The following is a 21,778-nucleotide window of genomic DNA, read 5'->3' as shown; positions in this document are numbered from 1 at the left end:
ATACTGAATGGGTTATAGAGATTAATGTTGAGGAAATGCCTCATCAATGCAGTTTTATACTACAGGTTTCAGAGGTAACAATAAACTTGGACCTTGTGCTAAACCAACAGAGGTAATTTTAATGTAACCCATAAGACAGGAAATGAGTGGTTTTAGTTCAGTCACCAACTTTACAACCATTGCCTTTGATGGAGAATAAAATCAAGCAGGTTGGACAAATGGACACCTGACCCGATCCCATCACTTGCCTGCTGGGCATTTTGGGTTAAAATCTGGGCTAATAACTCACTAGGTTACTACAGTAGCAAAAGACATTCAAAGTGTTTATTTTCTTATCTATGATATCAGCAGAGTATAATTTAAATGTTGGCTTGGCTTGCTTTTGTCTCTGGGTTACCAGGCCATAGGTCCAGACCCTATTCCTGCCCTCGAGCACACACTACAGGCCCAACTTTAGTGTAGAAATAAAGGAATTCTATGTTGTTGGAAGAGCGGTCTTTCAGAAAAGGTATTAAACAAGAGCTCTGACGGTCTTTTCAGGAGAACTTACAAATATCCTGTGATACTATTTGATGGCGAGCAGAGTTCTCCCCTGTCCTGGCTAACATTTGTCCTTCAACCATCGTCACCAGAACAGATTAACCAGGCCATTCTCTTTTTTGGTTTGGTTTATTGACAATCATCAAGGTGGCAGATGCTGAATTGTGATGGGGATACATAAAAAACATATAATCAAAATTCATAACATAGTTATAGGCAATCATTAAAATAAAAATAAAGCTTAAAATAATAACATATTGCACAATTATGAATATTTAAATATACAAATAATCACAATACGTTGCAAAATGCAGGTATGCTTAACTGATCTCAGCTGCTGGGACTTTTGCCAACAAAATGTCAGTGATGGCCCAATGGATATAATTAACTGTCTGTAAAACACTTTAGGGACTCTTGAGAGTCCAGAAAGTGCTACCTGAATGCAAGTTCTTTCTCTCTTGTCTCATGACCACATAAAATATGTTTCCTTAAAGTGGCCCATGAGCTAAAGTTTGTAATGTAGCCCCTTTTAATTTATGAGTGGTTCAATTTAAAAATAATTCAGCGGACAAGCTTTAGTCTTAAACGTGATGAAGGCTAGTTTATTACAAAACTCCTGCTGAAAGTTATCTAAGTAAAAGTGATAAAGTTATTACCTAAAATACAATTACGAAGATTAAAAGCAGATAAAGATACTTAAAGCTGAGATTTCAAATGGACCTCTGGGAGATATAGTTGCCGGCCTATTATTTCTTTCCAAAGTAAAGGGGTTGAAACTTGGGGCAGGATTTTGCCCCCCCATTGTGGAGGGGGTGGGGGGGGGTTGTATGGGAGCGGGCGCAAGTGGGGGGATTCCCGGTCGATGCCCCTAATTGGGGGCGTGCCGCCATTTTACATGGGTGGGCCAATTAAGGCCCGCCCAGCATGACATCCCCCGGAAGCGCAGTGCGCTCCCTGTGTGTGGGGGGGGGGGGGGGAAGGAGGTGGGGTGGTGGGGGGTGGGGGTGGGGGGGGGAGGGGGAGAGAATCCCCTGAGTTGGGAGTGTGCTCTTTTGCGCATGCACATGAAAGAGTGCACAGATCTCCCTGAGGCAAAGTGCTGCCTCAGGGAGACCAGCTCAAGATTCAAAAGTTCATCAAAGGCAGAAAAAACGTTCCTGACATCTCCCCTCATGTGACACTGTCACAAGAGCTGGGACATGTCAATTTCTTTTATTTTAAACATTTTATACAAATTTAAAAACCCTCATGAAACCTCATCCCGCCCGTGGATGAGGTTACATGTTATTTCTGAAGGCCACCTGGGCTCTTTGCCTGCTCGCCAACCTTAAGGTTGGACGGGCAGCTCAGTTGAGCGTTTTCATTGCTTGTTAACTGGCCTTACTAGGCCTTTGATAGGTCGGCAGGCGTGCAGCTGAATCAGCTGTGCACCTGCCGAACTGAAAACCTAAAAGACGCGGGGTGATGTCGGGACACACGTGTCATTTTACATGTCAGCGAGTGGGCCCCGCCCCTGCTCGCAGACCAGAAAATGCAGCCCTTGACGTACGGTTTAGCAGCTGTGATGGCTTCTGCAGTCGACTATTCAGAGGTTTGCCTTTGCAGATGGAATCAGAATGTCAGCAGGTTTTTTTTGGGAGAGAAAGCAGGCTTCCTATTCCTCACTAATTCTGTGGTTATGGCACTTGCAGTTTGCCTGGACTCTTTCAGCAGAACAGCAGTTGATTTCTTTCTTCCTCCTTGTCCTTCCTTAGCCAGAAACCCTCCCTGATATTATTTCTCAGAGTTTTGTTTTGGGTTCTGCGCACAAAATGGCTGTTCTCAGACAGACTTTATACAGTTCCAAAACTTAAAATGATTTCTATCCTGAACTGCCGCATCAAGCTTGCATAAGTATTGGGTTAGTCCTGATCTGGGGGGTTTGGTCTCATCCATTGTCTTTTTTGGACAAGGTACATAACTTGAATGCTTCCCATTCTCCCAGGTTTGAGGAAATAAGGAAGAGCTGTTCACACCTCCAGGAAAGCCAAAATGAGTTTCTGTTTACCTTTGTGGAAATGCAAGTTGACTTTCAAATGTCTTCACATGTCTGAATATGTCTATGTACTTGGAGCCTTCTAGAGCTTGACCACATTGTAGTTGAAAAAGATCAGGTGACTTCTGGCAGCCATTTTTAAGCTACTTGTGCCCATTTAAAAGATTTTTTCTTTTACAAAAATCTATAATATCTCTATTATATGTTTGTGACATTTGTAAAGATCCATTTTAAATTATAAATAGAAAAATGTAGGAAAATCAATGCACTTCTAAATTAGTAGCTTATGTGTATACAATAAATTGAAAGATGGCAGCTTTCATTTCAGATGGTGGAATGATACTACAGTCCCTCTTAATCTTTCTAGGAGATACATGCAGGAGTAAAGCAGGATTGGTTTTAATCCTGTTGAGGATTTTGGAGACGTTTGGCAGATTCCTGACTCAATCAGGAATAGTTGTTCAGGGCCAAGGGCTAAAGCAAATGGTGGAGATAGGCCAAATTTACTACATCCACACTTCCGATCCTAAAGGATATACACCCGGAAGACGTCTGGATCTCGGGGACATCATCAAAAGTTTGTTAGGGGACAAGAAAAAAAATCACTTGGATCCCTAGTTTTGCTCTTCCTGCTGTTACATTCCGGTGAGAAGGGGTCGATTGGCTTCCCCCTTTTCCCCCACCTTGTTAGACGGGAACAGTTTTTTAAAAATTAAAATGGACACACTTACCAATTCAGCAAGTTTTTAAAAATTAATTCATGGGATGTGGGCTTTGCTGGCTGGGCCAGCATTTATTGCCCATCCCCAGTTGCCCTTGAGAAGGTGGTGGTGAGCTGCCTTCTTGAACCGCTGCAGTCCATGTGGTGTAGGTACACCCACAGTGCTGTTAGGAAGGGAGTTCCAGGATTTTGACCCAGCCACAGTGAAAGAATGGCGATATATTTCCAAGTCAGAATGATGAGTGACTTAGAGGGGAACTTCTATGTGGTGGTGTTCCCATCTATCTGCTGCCCTTGTCCTTCTAGATGGTAGTGGTCGTGGGTTTGAAAGGTGCTGTTGAAGGAGCCTAGGTGAATTCCTGCAGTGCATCTTGTAGATGGTACACACTGGTGCTACCATGCGTCAGTGGTAGAGGGAGTGAATGTTTGTGGATGTGGTGCCAATCAAGCGGGCTGCTTTGTCCTGGATGGTGTCAAGCTTCTTGAGTGTTGTTGGAGCTGCACTCATCCAGGCAAGTGGGGAGTATTCCATCACACTCCTGACTTGTGTCTTGTGAACAGGCTTTGGGGAGTCAGGAGGTGAGTTACTCATTGCAGGATTCCTAGTCTCTGACCTGCTCTTGTAGCCACAGTATTTATATGGCTAATTCAGTTCAGTTTCTCATCAATGGTAAACCCCAGGAGGTAGATAGTGGGGGATACAATGATAGTAATGCCATTGAGTGTCGTGGGGTGATGATGAGATTCTCTCTTGTTGGAGATGGTCATTGCCTGACACTTGTGTGGCACAAATGTTAATTGCCACTTGTCAGCCCAAGCTTGGATATTGTCCAGGTTTTGCCACATTTGGTCATGGACTGATTCAGTATTTGACGAGTCACAAATGGTGCTGAACATTGTGCAATCATCAGTGAACAGCCCCACTTCTGACCTTATGATGGAAGGAAGATCATTGATGAAGCAGCTGAAGATGGTTGGGCCGAGGACACTACCCTGAGGAACTCCTGCAGCGATGTCCTGGAGCTGAGATGACTGACCTCCAACAACCACAACCATCTTCCTTTGTGGTGGGTATGACTCCAACGGAGAGTTTTTCCCTTGATTCCCATTGACTCCAGTTTTGCTAGGGCTCCTTGATGCCACACTCCGTCAAATGCGGCCTTGATGTCAAGGGCAGTCACTCTCACCTCACCTCGGGAGTTTAGCTGGGATTTTCTGTCCCTGTCATGGGTGGGACCTGCAGTGGGCAAGGCGGTGACTTGTGGTGGGGCCGGAATATCGCAGCAGTGGGCGGATGCGGAAAATCCCGCCCAGTGTTTGAATCAAGGCTATAATGAGGTCAGGAGCTGAATGGCCCTGACAGAACCCAAACTGGGTGTCAGTGAGCAGGTTATTGCTAAGGAAGTTATAGCACTGTTGATGACCCCTTCCATTACTTGACTGATAATGAAGAGTAGACTGATGGGACGGTAATTGGCCGGGTTGGATTTGTCCTGCTTTTTGTGTACAGGACATACCTGGGCAATTTTCCACATAGCCGGGTAGATGCCAGTGTTGTAGCTGTACTGGAACAGCTTGGCTTGGGGTGCGGCAAGTTCTGGAGCACAAGTCTTCAGTACTATTGTCGGAATATTGTCAGGGCCAATAGTCTTTGCAGTATCCAGTGCCTTCAGCTGTTTCTTGATATCACATGGAGTGAATCGAATTGGCTGAAGACTGGCATCTGTGATGCTGGGGACCTCAGGAGGAGGCTGAGATGGATTACCCACTCGGCACTTCTGGCTGAAGATTGTAGCCAATGCTTCAGCTTTAACTTTTGTGCTGATGTGCTGGGCTCCTCCATCTTTGAGGATGGGGATATATATGGAGCCTCCTCCTCCAGTGAGTTGTTTAATTGTCCACCACCATTCACAACTGGATGTGACAGGACTGCAGAGCTTAGATCTGATCCATTGGTTGGGGGATCACTTAGCTCTGTCTATCATTTGCTGCTTATGCTGTTTGGCACACAAGTGTTATAGCTTCACCAGGTTGACACCTCATTTTAAGTATTGCTGGTACTGCTCCTGACATGCCCTCCTGCACTCTTCATTGAACCAGGGTTGATCCCCTGGCTTGATGGAGATGGTGGAGTGGGGAAAAAGCCGGGCCAGGAGGTTACAGATTGTATATGAGTACAATTCTGCTGCTGCTGATGGCCCACAGAGCCTCATGGATGCCCAGCCTTGAGTTTCTAGATTTTTTTGAAATCTATCCCATTTGGTAGTGCCACACAACATGGTGGAGGGTGTCTTCATTATGAAGGTGGGACTTCGTCCCTACAACGACTGTGCAGTGGTCACTCCTACCGATACTGCCATGGACAGATGTATCTGCGTCAGGCAGGTTGGTGAGGACAAGGTCAAGTATGTTTTTCCCTCTTGTTGGTTCTCTCCCCACCTGCCGCAGACTCAGTCTAGCAGCTATGTCCTTTAGGACTCGGCCAGCTTGGTCAGTAGTGGTGCTACCGACCTACTCTTGTTGATGGACATTGAAGTTCCCCATCCAGAGTACATTCTGTGCCCTTGCCACCCTCAGTGCTTCCTCCCAGTGGTGGACCATCAGCTGAGGGAAAGCGGCACGTTGTAATCAGCAGGAGGTTTCCTTGCCCATGTTTGACCTGATGTCATGAGACATCATGGGGTCCGGAGTAGATGTTGAGGACTCCCAGGGTAACTCCCTCCTGACTGTATACCACTGTGCCACCACCTCTGCTGGGTCTGTCCCTTTGGTGGGACAGGACATACCCAGGGATGGTGATGGTGGTGTCTGGGACATTATCTGTAAGGTATGATTCCATGAGGATGACTATATCAGGCTGTTGCTTGACTAATCTGTGAGATAGCTCTCCCAAGTTTGGCACAAGCCCCCAGATGTTAGTAAGGAAGGCTTTGCAGGGTCAATGGGGCGGAATTTTCTGTTGTCGTTTCCGGTACATAGGTCGATGCTGGGTGGTCCGTCCGGTTTATTCCCTGTTAAATAGTGTTTAACTGTTTACATGCTGTGATCATAAAAGACACAAACAGACAGGTTTTCTTGAGTTTTAACAAAGAGGAGAGTTTTTATTGAGCTTAACCTGGCCCAAATAAAATATTGGGTAGAATTTTTAGGTTGGCGTGTGGGTATGTGCCCGAGCCAATCCGATGCAAAATTGCGTGAGATGACATCAGGCGAGCATCCCGCGTTCACGCGATGTTTTGGCCGGCGAGCGTGCATGGGCGTTGGAAGCTCGCCTGCTGACAATTAAGAAGACAATTAAAGTTGTTAAAATTCCAGTTGTCCCCAATTTCCGTGGTCTGTCCAACCGAGCGAATCTGCCAGGCGGACTTTGCATTTTTGATGAAACCTCATCCAAGGGCAGGATGAGGTTTCCGTTATTAAATTACAGAAAGTAAAAACGTATGGACAGGATTTTCATCATGTCTATGTTCAGGTGACTGATTGTTCTGTGTTGACATTTTTTTCCGGATTTTAAAAGCGTTATCTGTTGGTTTTAATGTCTTCAGCTCCCTAAGGCAGCTCCCTGCCTTCAGGGAGCTTCTATTCAGCGCTCGCCTGAGCTTATGCCAGTGCCCACCCTCCTCTGGCCTCCACCCCGGCAGAGCTGAGCATTTCAGTGCGCGTTTCACGCCGGCTGAGTACTTGGCCAGTGTGAAATCATGTTCGGGTCCAATTACAGGCGGTGGTCCATTCCCCTGCCACTCCAGGGCCACCGATTGCGACTGCACGCAGATGTATAGGTGGTTTAAGAACATAAGAACATAAGAACTAGGAGCAGGAATTGGTAATTCAGCCCCTCGAGCCTACCCCTCCTTTCAATACGATCATGGCTGATCTCATTTCAGACTCAACTCCAATTTCACACCCACGCCCCATAACCTTTTAACCTGTTACTAATTAAAAATCTGTCTATCTCCTCCTTAAGTTCATTCAGCGTCCCGGCATCCACTGCACTCTGTGGTAGTGAATTCCACAGATTCAGGACCCTTTGAGAAAAGTAATTCCTCCTCATCCCTGATTTAAATCTGTCATCCCTTAGCCTAAAACTATGGCTTCTCATTCTAGAATGCCCTACAAGGGGAAACAACAGCTCCACGTCTACTTTGTCTATCCCCTTTAGCATCTTATATACCTCAATTAGATCTCCTCTCATCCTTCTAAACTCTAGTGAGTATAGGTCTAAACTACTCAATCTCTCCTCATAAGACAAGCCCCACATCTCTGGAATCAGTCTAGTGAACCTCCTCTGAACCGCCTCCAATGCAACTACCTCCTTCCTCAAGTAAGAGGATCAAAACTATGCCCAGTTTTGTCTGTGTTATTTAATTACATTTGGAGTCAAGTAGACTGCCAGCTTGAAATCAACAAAAGAAGCTAGGAGTAGAAATATGCTTGAGATAATAATGAGTAAATGTGGATGCTGGCTTAGCATTTAAGGTGTGAAGGGAATTCGCATTTTTAGATAAATGAAGGGATTGTTTGGATTTAAAAGAGATCTTAGCCTGTTTACAACTAGCCAGATAAGCAAGGCTAAGCAGTGTGTTTATTTTTCCCGTAGGTTGCAGACAATATTAGCAACATGAAAGTTTTTATATTATGGGGAAGATACTGTTTCAAAGACATATGGAGCAATAGAATTTACATATTAAAGAGAGAGAAATATATATAAATAAGAATGATAGACTATGTGAAAGAAGGCCATTGAAGATCTAACAAGAGTGTGTGAAACAACCTTCAAGAAGCCTCCAGCCATTTGTGATGAGTCTGCTATGTAAATTAACTGAAGTTGGGGATAATGCATTTGGAATTCCACTGTCAAATAAGTCTTGTGTTAACTTGTTAGGGTTGTTTTAAATCTAAAATCTATTTTGGACTGATGCTTAAAGGGGGTGTGTAACTGGGAGCTATCAGATGTTGGGAACCTCATTGTAATACATCAGTTTATCATTACCAGGCCAGCCTAATGGAATCGTCAGCCCCATGGCTTGATCATCCATCCCCGTTGGCGGGAAAGCACGCCAATGTGTTTCACAACAGCACATAAAAGGCGTGCACTTGACGGGCTGCACCTTGAGGGGAACTCAGAGGTGAGTGCACTGTAACATTGTGCAGCGCTTGCCAGGGTCACCTGTTGGACTTCAAGCTTGATGGGCATCGGGGGTTGGGGTTAAGGGCAGCCTTGCCATTGAGGTGGCACATGGCTGGAGGTGGGGGTTAAAGGCAGCCCTGCCGGTGAGGCAACTGGTAGGGGGTGGGGGGTTGGGGGGTTAAGAGCAACACTGCCATTGAGGCAACACATGGTGGGTGAGAGGGCGGGAGGGAAGTGTTCTGGGATTTTGACCCAGAAGTATTGAAGGGATGATGATATATTTCTACCGGAGGATGCTGTGTGACTTGGAGGGGAACTTCCAGGTGATGGTGCTCCCATGTGCCTGCTGCCCTTGTCCTTCTAGATGGTAGAAATTATGGGTTTGCAAGGTGCTGTGTAAAGAGCCTTGCTGAGTTCCTGCAGTGCATCGTGTAGATGGTACACACTGCTGCTGCTGCTGTGTGTGTTGGTGGTGGAGGCAGTGAATGTTTGTTTGAAGATTGCTTATACGCCGAAGCTAGGAACTGTGGACGGGTTGGACAAAGAATCATAAAGGATGTGGAAAAATAACATTGTTAGAGGAGAAGGAATAAAACAAAATGGTCTTTTATAAACCTGAAATGTTTCTCTATCCACAACACTGCCTGACCCAGAGATTTCCAGCATTTTTTCTTTCTATTTCAGGGGTAGAATTGTCCGTTGGACGTGCAGGAGGTGGGCCCCACGTGTCCGCGCAGTGACATTGGGCGAGCGTCCTGAAGTCACCCTGCGCCATCGCGATATTTCGCTGGGCGGGCACGCGATGAAGTCCGACACACGCCCGCCATTAATTAACAGGCCAATTAACGCCCTTTAGTGTTCAATGGACACCGGTTTTTTGGTGCGACCGGAAGGCGGGTAGGAGACATTTGTACTAACCTCATCCCCGGGCGGGTTAAGAGGGCTCAGTGGGGTTGTGAATCTTCTCTGTGAAGTATTTATTGTTGAAAGGTTTTGAAACTTACCTGTGTGATCTGCAGGACTTCAGAACACATCCCAGCTGCTTTTCCTGGACTCTTAACCTTCAGGTCAGCACTCTGCAGTGAGGAATCTTTTCCGGGCCTGCAGGTTTCAGGAAGCCTTCCCTTAGCCTGGGAATGGGATCTGATCTGTCCACTGGAGGCAGATCCTCTGAGGAGGAAGCAAGGGCTAGAACAAGGAGGTGGTCAGGAGTACACATTCAGCCTCCAGGTGAGCCACCTTTGAGAGGACAGGCGCAGGCACAAGGGACGCAGGGTCAAGAAGTAGTCCAAGGTGGAAGGGGCCACAGAAGACGCCACTATCCTGCTGCCAGGGTTCACAGGCGGCGAAGCAGTTACCTCAATATGCCTGAGGTGCAGTGCCGAAGGAGGCTCCGTCTCTCAAGGGGGACAGTCAACTATATCTGTCAGATGATTGGTCCTGAGATCTCCCCTAACTGTATGGGTGGACACCCCATGTCAGTGGCTCTGAAGATCACAGCTGCCCTCAACTTCTATGTCCCGGCTCCTTCCAGGGCTCGGTGGGTGATCTTTGTGGTGTCTCCCAATCAGCTGTCCATACTTGTGTCAAGCAGGTTACAGACGCTCTGTTCAGACGGGCATTGACCTTCATCCACTTCCGTTGGGACCAGGCAAGTCAGACACAGCGAGCCAGAGGCTTCACGGCCATTGCTGGCTTCCCCCGTGTCCAGGGTGCTATAGACTGTACACATGTGGCCATCAAGGCACCAGCAGGTGAGCCCAGTGCCTTCGTCAACAGGAAGGTCTTCCACTCCATGAACGTGCAGATAGTGTGTGACCACAGGATGCTGATTCTACAAGTCTGTGCAAGGTACCCAGGCAGCTCCCACGACACCTACATCCTCAGACACTCCCAGTTGCCGGGGCTCTTCAGTGCTCCAGGCCGGCTGGATGGATGGCTGCTGGGTGACAAGGGTTATCCCCTCAGAAGGTGGCTCATGACGCCTCTCCGCCATCCAAGAACAGAAGCTGAGCAGCGGTACAATAGGAGCCATGGCTCCACAAGGGCTGTGGTGGAGAGAGCCATCGGTCTTCTCAAGATGTGATTCCGATGCCTGGACCGCTCTGGGGGTGCACTCCAGTACCCCCCAGATCATGTATCGCTGATATTGTTTGCATGCTGTGCTCTCCACAACCTTGTGTGGACAATGAAGACATTGACACAGTGTCTGCAGCTGCACATGATGAATCCAAATGTGATTCCAAGGATGAACATGCACAGGGAAATGGTGAGGGGGTAAACGCTGACCCGGGGCTACTCCAAGGAGGCAGGGACACCTGGGAAGCTTTAATCCAATGAACATTCAGCTAGCACAGCTGGATCACCAGGACAAGCCTACGCTGGTGCCTCGATCCTCGACACCTAAGTGGAAAATCTGCCAGGTGATCAGCAGTAACTAAGGGCCTGGTACATAAAGCTGAATGTCCAAAGAAACACTCATGACACTTTTCTTAAACACACACATGCAGAAGAAACGAGGCACCCTCAGCCATGGTGACACATCTAGCATTTAAAGTGTGAATCAGAAGTTATCTCAAACATTAAACAATAGTGTAAACAATCAAAGAGAAATCATAAAAACCTAATCTCGGGCCAACACAAAAGCACCAGTGAGAAACCCGTGGTGTGCTTAATGTGCCTTATGCTTATGTTTGCGGGTGCTACGGATTGGTCCTGCCCCATCGCTCGGAGCCAGCCTGCTGACCCTGCTGTCCTGTTGGCCTCGATGACCTTGGCGATCGTCCTCTGGCCCGTGGAGCCTGTGCTGGCCCCGCCTGGGAGGGAGCTGCTTATTCTGCAGCTGGCACCTCCCCAGTCACTGCAGCCTCACCAGATGATACAGTCACTGGGAGAGGGGCGGAGAAGCTGGTGCCCTCAGCTGGGAAGCTTGATGCCCACACCATCTCCCACACTGGCACTGACCAGCTGAGGTCAATGTCGATGTGAGGGCTTGCTGGTCAGAGCGCATCCCCAGGAAGCCTTGATGGGTCTCCTGGACTCGGACATGTGGCTCATTGCTGTGGTGATCGTCCACGTAGAATCCTCCACCACAGACACCAAGCCAAGCATAGCCTCATGTATCTCCCCCAGATGCTCCCACACACTCGGCTGCATTTCCTGCACCTGCTGCATCGCGGACGACTCCAGAGGCCCATCATCAGGTACTGACTGAGCATGTTCCTGGTCCCCTGCTGTCCTCCAACTGCTGCCTCCATGGGCACTCTCTGTCTCTGCCAGCTCCTCCAGCGACTGTGAAGTGCCCTCACCGCTGTGCCCCAGGGCACCAGCCGTTGCTCTATCCCCGTCGAGGTGCTAGTAACTGTGCCGGTGCCTGCCTCGCAGAAATGGTGTGACACTGGTGAGACTTCAGGCCCCTCAGGTGAGAGGGGGGTCTCTGCTGCTCCTCCTCCTGGCCATGCTCTGATGATGCTGAAAGGAAGAACAAGGACAGTAATTGAGTTAGCGTGCAGACAATAACACACTTCATTCCTGTCCCCCCGGCTCATTATGCACTCAACCTTCCAGAACCAACGGTCCAGCAATGTTGCAACAATAACTAATTTAACATTCAGCAGTGCTCTGGCTGTTGGGAGGACAATGCTGACCTCACTGTTGGGCATAAATACCTGGCCATGCCATCCCAGCCTCACCGACACCAGTGGACCTGGTTGCATAGCGCCTGTCCAGATCCAGGGCCTCCTGCTCGAAGCAGCTTAGGATTGCCAGCTGGGCCTCCAGTCCTGATGCTCGGCCATATTATGATCATTCTTCTCCTGAAAAAGAGAGAAGACCATTGACTAGTGCAAATTGCACATTGACTCTGCTTGCGCAGGCCACACCTCAACCAGAGTGGGGCACATCAGGCCTCCAGTGTCTTCTCTCCTCGCTGCAGCCGATCATTCAGACCAAGATGCAAGGCCTGCTCCCCACCCACCCAACACCCCCTTGGACACATGCTGCCTACATCACATTAGGAACTACACTGTATTTTCTCCCATAGCAAGGAGGCACAACCACGTGCAGCACAGAGGGCAGCAGATTGTTCATTGCCCCGACACCTTGAGGCTCCACTTCCACCATCTCATCACCCTGACTAGGACATGTCCTGGAGCTCTGAGTCTGTGACTAGGTGCAGCTCCTCCAGGTTGCCCCCAAACCAGTCATGTGGGACTAAGACCAACACATGGTGCGGAGGAGAATTCACTTCCTCATGACCCACTCAGGCTGACCTCAGCATGGGCAATATCTGCTCGGCCAGCCAGCAAAGGAAAAACGCCCTAAATGATTCAATGCTGTCACGACAGTAACACTTGGGCTGGGGGAAGCCACAGGGGGTAACACTGCCTGCTGGCTTAAATGCCCAATGCCAACATTGTACTCACCCTGCCAGAGCGCAACAAATCGTTGAAGTGCTTGCGACATTGGATCCAGGTGCTCCTCATCGTGGGAGCTCACCACCTCCACCACCTCCTCCCAGTCATGTTTCGTCATGTGGGGGAGCCTCCTCCTCCCACCCTGGGGGACCCTCGAGGCGGGCAGCAAGGCAATCATCGGAAACACGAGGAGTGCATTGCACCCCCCCCCCTACCCTGCAGCCTGCCCCGCTCACCCGAACCCCTCTGCGGAGGCCTGGAACTGGCCGTTGTGAGCAGCCTACAGGAGGCTGCCTGGCCTTCCTTTAACCAGACTGCGGGGTCACCATTGGACCCGGTAGTCCGTGCATTCCCACCGCCGCCCGCCCACTCCCGCTATCCTCGGGAGACGGCGCGTAAAATGGCGGAGATCGCCGGTGGGTCCGCGCCCGCTCCTGCTCCCCCCCTCTACCCCCCCACACACCTGCCAAATGGAAAATCCTGGCCCAGGTTTCCAGTATCCACAGTATTTGCCTTAATTGGGCTTGTGTTTTTCTTCCGGATACTTCTGAAGATTTGTTTTGGTTGTTGTCACCGACAGGGTCTATCTGGCATTTAACTTCCTGTCCATTCAATCTCCAGCTGCCCTCAGTCTCAATACACGCACAACATTCGATGGCCGGGATTTTCGGGCCTAGTTGACGGTGGGACACCCTGGGGCGAGGCGGTGCCCCGGCCAGGAGTCCAGTGACCCGATGCCGGACCGGAAAATCCCAGCGCGCGGGTGGGTGCGTAAAATCCCACTCGATGTCCCTGTTCCAAACTCTCCATTCCAGATGCTGTTGTATTCTCAACCTTGGAGCAGCTTTTTATGGTGAAGGAAGTACTTGTGCTTTAAGTTCATGGTGTCCCCAAGGTCATGACCAGGTTCTTCCTGAGGATTGGCTATGCTGCTCCGAATTCTTTTTTCTGAGCGTGCTTAAGTGAGATCAAACCAAGTTAGGGTTGGAAACAATTAACCTGCTTCCAAATTTTTCCTATTATTTGCTTACTGATCTGGGCAGATAATTTTGCATCTAAGCTTGCATACCAATGGGAGGTCCTTGTGATACAACAGGTGGCATCCCTACCTCTGAGTCAGAAGCTCTGGGTTCGAGTCTCAACCCACGACTAGATGGCCAAGGAGGTGAATTCATTACGGGGCCAAAGAGATTGATGATCAACCTGCAAATTCTTCCAACACACACCGATAGTAGTTAGTAAGAGTGGGAGATCCTGGTCAGCCCCACATGATGCAAAGGACGCCTCTACCATCACTACCCATAGCTCCAGACCACAATATGCCTGTAAAAAGTGCAAGTTGCCACAGCAACTCAGACTCCCTGAGTGAATTGTAACATGCCACTACTAACATTTATAACACACTGCATCTCCCTCTTTGTTCAGCTATTCCTCTCTGCTTTTCTTATTCTCAAGTTGTACATTTAAAAAAAAAAATTCATTCTCCGGACGTGGGAATTACTAGCAAGGTCAGCATTTATTGCCCAGTCCTAATTGCCCATGAAATACAACTTCTTGCTAGGTCATTATAGAGGGCAGTTAAGTGTCAACCACACCGCTGTGGGTCTGGAGTTACATATAAAGCTGATCCTTGCTCTGCAAGTCGTACAGTAGAATCTTTTATGCCAGCTGAGAGGGCAGTATGGCCTTGGTTTAAATGGCACATCTGAAAGCCCAGCACACCCTCAGTACTTCAATGGGGTGCTAACCTAGATTTTGGGCTAGGCCACTGGAGTTGGACATCAACCCACAGCCTTGTGACTTGGAGATGAGAGTGCTGCCAACTGTACCATGGCTGATATCTAAGAAGTTATACATTTGTACAAAGCAAGGATTAATCCACAGTTAGAGCATTGTGTGCAGTTTCAGGCAGTACATTATAGAAAGAGCATGAGAATAATTCTGTATGGGTACGGTATTGGTCATCAAGATGATGCCAGTGATGGGAAGCTATTGTTCAGAAGAAAGACTTGAGAAACTGTGGCTCTTTCCTTTTTTTTAAATTATGAAGAATTTTGATAGACTGAATCAGGAAAGACTATTTCTTTTGGGTGGATAGTTAGTGTCGAAGGATTAGCGATTCAAAATTGTCACTAAAAGGAAAAGGGAGGGGTGACAAGAAATTTCTTTATGTCACGAGTTGTTGCAGCATGGAATATACCTTGTTACAAAGAATGGTTGAGGCAGAGACTGTTGTACCTTTAAAAGGAAAATTGGATAATTATTTGAAGCAGATGACGTTAATTGAAAGACAGAGAGAGGGAGGGGGAGAATGAGGCAGTGGCTTGGTTTTAGGTGCTTTACCCAAGAGCCAACACCAACATGTACTGTATATTTTCTCTGAGAATTTCAGTGTTTATTTTTGAAAGTACTGTCGGCTGATAAATCAGCTGTCAAAACCATGTTAGGTATGCAGGAATTGGTGATTCTCTATCCCTTTCCATATTTTACCAAATATTTAGGAACTAAAGCCACTGGGAATAAAAAGACAGACTTCCAATTATTATTTCGCAGCACTTCTTAAAAAAAGAATGCCAAGTTGGATACTGGTAATATATTATATTTATTAATATATCATTAGCATACACTAGTATTTATCAGTTAAATAACAATTGCATGTATTTCACAGTGGAGTGCAATAAAACATTAATTTATTACTTTAAGAATTATATACTTCAAAATTATGAGGATGAAAAACCCTATCCTATTCCTGTATTGTCAAGATAACTTACATTGAGATGTCACAGCCATGCATTAAATGCACTTGTGTCACTAAATGTGGGGAGAATGGCACAGGAGTGGGTTTTGCTTTTCTGAACGAGAGGCAGCAGTTTGCTCTACAGATAAACAGTGACTATGGGGCTTAATTAAGGACATTCAAATTAACAATCATGTAATGTTAAAAGAATGAAGAATGGACCTTAGTTAAGCCATATTCCATTCTTTAAAATGCAGTATGCTTCACCGAACCAAATAACTTAACTTTCCTCATGGAATACAAATTGTCCCATGTTACTTCTGTGTGTCCAATTTAATGTTAAAAAAAAAACATTTAAGCTGCTTCTCTGCAATCATCCTGAAATGCTCTTCCAAGTTGCTTAAAGGATGAATGCATTCTTTGGTTGTATTCATGTTGCTGACCCACACAAGCCAGGAAGGCCCCAGACTTAATTCCAGCTTTGTCCTGAGTTGGCTGATTTCAGATTGGGCACTGCATCTGCATTCAGTGCCTGGGCTAAGAAGGGAAAAAATGTCAGCCAGGGTTACTGGTCCTTATTGCTATCCACTGACTGCTACTGGAAAGTGCATTTGGGTGTCTGTTGTTTTCACTTCTCTTACAATGGCACTACATGCCGTTTGATCAGTGAGCAGCACAATGCTTTATCTGACACCCTTACATGCTTTGGTTAAGACTTCATGTTGCAAGTGATCTTAGGTTGGAGTTTTTCCCATGTTCCTGAACATGTCCAAAACAAAAAACATTAGCATTAAAAGTGGGAGCCCCTACTTTCAGCATCTCTTCACAGAAAGGAGAAGTATGGGCTACACAGGGGCTGGGGCATGGTTAACTAAGTACAATAGTACGTATTTTCACATGTGCCAAATCAAGACATTCCACACAAGTATGAGAAGACTTGTCCAATCATTGTGTTTTAGATAAGAAATAGCATACTACAACCAAGAAAAAGATACACACTTTAACTAATAACTGGTGCCTGCACATTTATGCCCTTTTCCACATCAGTTAGTGTATCAGAAGCCAGTGCAAAGCACTTTACAATACACATTTGCCAAGTTATTTGTTCTGAAAGCTCTTGTGGCTTCGAGTGCAAATCACTTGCATTTGATCTTCAGTATTTCCGAATTTTTTCACAGGATGGTATGGTCCCCAACGCTATTGTCAAACATTGTTCCAAACATGACCTATAGAGGAAGAAGAGCGTGAAGACTTTAAGTACAAAATGCATTTATAGTCTTTATTCAACTACTGCACAATTGTGTGCTCTCCTTTCTTTGGAAGGGAGACAGAAAAACGCAGCTTAACTTCCTGTCAAACCTACAATTTAATAATGTGTTAATGTTCCAATATCCAATAGCAGTAGCTACTGGCAGTCTTTCTAAATGCCCCACCATCTGAAATAGCAGTACTTTCGACAAGTCTGTGTAAATATTCCAATGATCTAATGCATATGGAATCACAATTTTTATAAATAGGAGGATAGAGTTCAAAAGTGAAGAGTAATCCTAAATCTATACAAATCATTGGTTATGACAGAATTGGAATATTGTATCCATTTAAATTGCACTCTACTTTAGGAAACAGGTCATGGAGAAGAAGATTCACTTGGATAATATCAGGGGTGGGGGAGCTTTAGTTATGACAAAAGACCAGAAAAAATGTTATTATTCACTAGAACAGAGAGGGTTAAAAGGAAATCTGATAGAGGTACTCAAAATTATAAGTCGTTTTATTAAGGTAAATAGGGTAAAATATATTTCCACCGGTCGGTGAATCAATAACCGATAACTGGAAATTTAAGATCACCACCAAACTAATGAAAGAAGTTAAGAGAAGTTTCTTTTTATACAGAGGGTTATTGGGCATTTTAAAACAATATGGCTAAATGTTTATTAAGGAAAATTCAGAAAGGTCTGGAGAAAAGGCAGCAGAATGGGATTCAGTAAGTGGGTCTCTTTGAGCATCAGTGTAGATGTGTTGGGCTTAAATGGTCTTCCACTCTGTGATAAAATGGTTATATCTAAATCTGAACTTGATTGACAATGGCACCAACTTATGGAAGAGAAAGCGCTCCATTCCCCAGCAATAAAAGCCTTGAGCTCAGGAATAAAAGAAGAATATTAATTTCCTGTTCTAACTTTTTCTCAGAACACCCAAGCTGTGGTACTTGGCCTATCTTCAATCCTCTCTTCCTCATACTGTCTGCAAGCTTTGAAAACTGAAGATTGCTGTTGCCTTGTTAGATCCTGACTTATGTTGTTTCCTCTTCTATTACCAACTTTGGTGTTCTTTAGCGTGGCCCTTGTTCTTTATCTGACTCTGTGAATAACGATGGAATTTTTTTTGCGCATGCTATCGGAAAATTTAATATAATGGGTTTACTGAAGATACCCAATTAATAATAGTCTTCTGCAAATTGAAGCTGAGGAACAAGTGAGAGTCAGGTCTATGCACTGTAAGTTGGTGGATTAATGCATTGGCCATGAGATGGCAGCGCATGGATACTCAGATGGTGAGATTAGAATTGCAGGAAGGCTCACTTGAGGCAGTTGAGAAAGGAAGATCTTGCATTTATATAGCACCCTTTCTGCTTTCATGATGTCCCAAAGTGCTTCACAGCCAATAGGTCACTTTTGAAACGTAATCACTGTAATTACACAGGCAAATCCTGCAGTCAATTAGCGAGGTCCCACAAACATTAAATGGGACGAGTGGTTGTTTAAACTATTTTTAGTGCTGTTTGTTAATTGAGGGAGGAATGTTGATCAGGACACCCTGGATCAACACTGCCCTCTTCTTCAATTAGTACCATAGGATCTTTTAGGTCTATGAAAGCCAAAAGGTTAAGGGTTCAAGAGCCACTCCAGGGTGACGCTTCAAAAGTCCTAAGGGATACTGCATTTTCAGAGGCACTATCTTTCAGAAAACCTATTGAACCAAGGCTCTGTGCCAGTGGATACTAAAGATCCCATGGCATTATTGCTGTTTGCAAATTGGCTGATGTGTTTTCATATGTCGCAAAATTTTTATGAATTTTTATGTATTTCATTCATTGGATGTAAAGCATTTTGCGATGTGTAAAGCTTAAAATCATCTACCATATAAAAATAACCGTGATGTTGAAGCAACTTTGTTGCTATCACCACTAGATGGTCCATCAGTTTCTGAATAACTATTAAAAAATACTGTTATCTAGAAGTAAAAGCTTTAGAAAGGCTCGTGGCAACACAAAGGGGTCTTTAGATAACTAACAAGTATTAATCTGATTAAAAGATCATACAGTAAAGGTTATGTGCAACTGTCTTAATCATTGCGTTATCAATAGTGCAGAGAAGTAATGGAACTACTAATATCTTGGCTTATTTTGAAACTGTTCTACATGAAACAGAAATGCCTGACAGCAGAAAGCAAGCTCAGCCTCAACATTTTACTTTAATTTCCATTGTTGATCCTTGCAGAATCTTGCAAACAAATAAGAGTTGATCTTCAAACAAGTGTGCTCTAAATTACGTTCTTGCCTCCTATTTTCTCTCTAATACTCCTGATAATCAGGACTATTAGAGAGCCTAGATCCATCCCATCAGCCCCCAGTATATTGCCAGGTGACCATTCCTCCCATGAGACTAGAGAGTGTCAGCAACTTATTCGGCTTGCGTAGTGGTGATGATGTTTTGCTTGCAAAGTAATTACAAATGGAAATCTTGGTCAACTTTAACCTCCTTTTCTTCCTCCCTTTATTCTTTCATGGGATGGCCAGGCCAACATTTGTTGCCTATCCCTAATTGTCCTTGAGTGTCTCGCTAAGCCATTTCAGAGGGCAGTTAAGAGTCAACCACATTGGTGTGGATCTAGAGTCACATGTAGGCCAGACCATGGTAAGAGCAGAGATTTCCTCCCTTAAAGGACATTAGTGAACCAGATGGGATTTTAGCAACAAAAAATAATAGTTTCATGGTTACCACTACTAAGGCTATAATCCACGTTAACTAATTGAATTCAAATTCCACCATATTATTCCCCTTCAAGTCTTACTTTCCTCAAAAATGCACTGACTGACTCAATTTCCATAACCTCTTGTGGTAAACTTCTCTGATATCAAAGTTTTTGTTGGAGTAACGTAGCAATATTGTGCAAGGGTTTTAAAAATCTATACCGAGTGTTGATAGGTCTAAAGAAATCCTAATCTAAAAGCTAGCAAAACAAATCACCAAATCTTTGCAGTTTTGGGAGATCGAGTTGACATATTGAAGACGTGGGGGTTAATTTTCCCTCCCATTGGGTGTGACTGGCAGGGAGAGACTAGATCAAGAAGGCATGTTTGCCATACAAATCTCAGCTGTTATGAAAGACCCCTTCAAGGTTCTGTGGGAGGAGTGTATCCGTGAAGCATCACGCTTGCTTATGTCGGTTCCAGGAGGGCCAGCAGCACTGCCTTGGCTCAGACAGCAGCTCATTGAAAGAAGCAGTGTTATGCAAACAAATTTCTCCCACTCTAAATTTGGCTCAGGTTTGATATTTGGACCGAAAAGAACAGGAAGACCCCTTTTCTTAATCAGGACCAGGCTTGGATTTGAAATTCCCCGTTTGATAGTCAGCCAATCTTGCTCAAGGCTGGAAAATTGTACTTTGTTATCAAATTAAAATCTGAAAAGGCAGCTGAAGCCTAATGGTCCATGTCCACTTATGGCCACAGTCAATATTATCAGCTGAAGCTTCTGTAGTACCTCATGTATGCTGGAAGATTAGCATTCAAAAGGAAGAATTCAAACATCTTTGACAAAGATTTAGCATTAAATATTATTGTTGGTTATTTAGGGGTAGAAATTCACCTTGGACAGTGGTCGCACCACTGAACATCAGATGCTGCATAGAACAGGTGACCAATCGGATACTGCCTATTTCACGCCACTGCCGGGGATTAATTTCTACCCTGTTGTATATTTTATGTCTCAGGTCCATGCAGAGCTGACACACCAGCTTCCATGTGTATAACAGATCTTATTCACAGTGCTTTAAAATGTCTACTGCATGCTTCAGCTCTAGCTTCCAGTGTATCCCACAGTTTTGATTACTTTTGTGTGAGTCCATATCCAGGCTTAACCAATCAAGAAAAATGAACATCAATAGTAAACAGACTCACATAATCAAACACAGAAGAATTGAACCATTGAACACTACATACTCCATGGTGTTTAGCTATGATACAACATCTATTCTACACTTCTGATTCTATATGGGTTTATGATGGTTTGTTGGTCTTGTCACATATGACAATGGCAGTAGGGTTGTGGTACTTCCACAGCAAACAACACATCATTGTATCAAATATAGCAGTTGAGTTCAAACTAGTGTCCTGTGAACCCCCAAGGGCTTCTAGGTGGTCTGTGAAATCATATGGAAGTGCTAACTGCCAGCCTTAAGGGTGAGTGACCCCTCAGGGCACCTTGATCAAGAGAAAAGAAATGAGTGGCAGGTTTGTTATGAGCTGTTAGGTGGAAGAAGGGGGCAGCCACCACACTTGCGATGCAAAGTGAGGTGGTTGTCTCACAGAGGAGGAGCAAGGCTAGCGATGGAGGTGGGTGCCAGGTGGGTTTAGCCTTATTCAAGGGAGGGGGAGTTTTTAAATATTTAAGCACTATTTAAACTCAAAGAAAAGGTGCCAAGATACAAGTTCAAGTTTTATCTGAAAATGGAGAATGATTTCTAAGTGTCATTGTCAAACATCACTCCAAGGATAGACAGATTCTGCAATGAGAAAGAGACACACTTGTTTCTCAGAAATCTATAAATAAATAACTGTTTTCTTAAAAACATTATTAAAACACTCCTAACATGCAGTATTTTCATATTATGAGTATTATATGTTATTATGATTTAGATTGGCCAGGGTCGGGGGGCGGGGGGGGGGAGTTGTCTGTGATTACCAATCCATTTAGAAAGGGATCCTTCACCCAAAAACATTTGAAAACCACTCGAAATGGCAACCTTCAAGCCTGCAAGTATACCGAGGATCCTGGCTTTGGGAGTCATGAGAAAAGGGGCCAGAGACATTGGAAAAACATATTGCTTTCTGCTGGGCCTGTATGAGGGCTCGTTGGTACCAAGGTATTGTAAGAAGGGGCCTTGGGATTGGGGAGAGTTGGGAGAGGAAGTAGCACTG

The 21,778-nt window shown here is 45.4% G+C and overlaps 1 protein-coding gene and 1 long non-coding RNA gene across 4 annotated transcripts in view; one reads left to right on the top strand and one right to left on the bottom strand.

The window, feature by feature from the left end:
• LOC121281734 overlaps positions 1–21,778 on the top strand; it is a 56,085-nt gene that overhangs the window by 23,751 nt on the left and 10,556 nt on the right. The window lies entirely within an intron of this gene.
• LOC121281733 (solute carrier family 26 member 9-like) overlaps positions 15,423–21,778 on the bottom strand; it is a 107,043-nt gene continuing 100,687 nt past the window's right edge. For all 3 annotated transcript variants that reach the window (XM_041194646.1, XM_041194647.1, XM_041194645.1), the window contains exon 21: positions 15,423–16,802. In XM_041194646.1, coding sequence (XP_041050580.1) covers positions 16,749–16,802 — 54 coding nt within the window. In that variant the 3' untranslated portion in view covers positions 15,423–16,748. The remainder of the gene's footprint in view (positions 16,803–21,778) is intronic.

This window comes from Carcharodon carcharias, chromosome 9 (genome assembly GCF_017639515.1).
Source record: "Carcharodon carcharias isolate sCarCar2 chromosome 9, sCarCar2.pri, whole genome shotgun sequence".
Classification (NCBI taxonomy): domain Eukaryota; kingdom Metazoa; phylum Chordata; class Chondrichthyes; order Lamniformes; family Lamnidae; genus Carcharodon; species Carcharodon carcharias.
The sequence above is the reverse complement of the archived record's forward strand: the minus strand, read 5'-3'. Positions and strand labels throughout refer to the sequence as shown.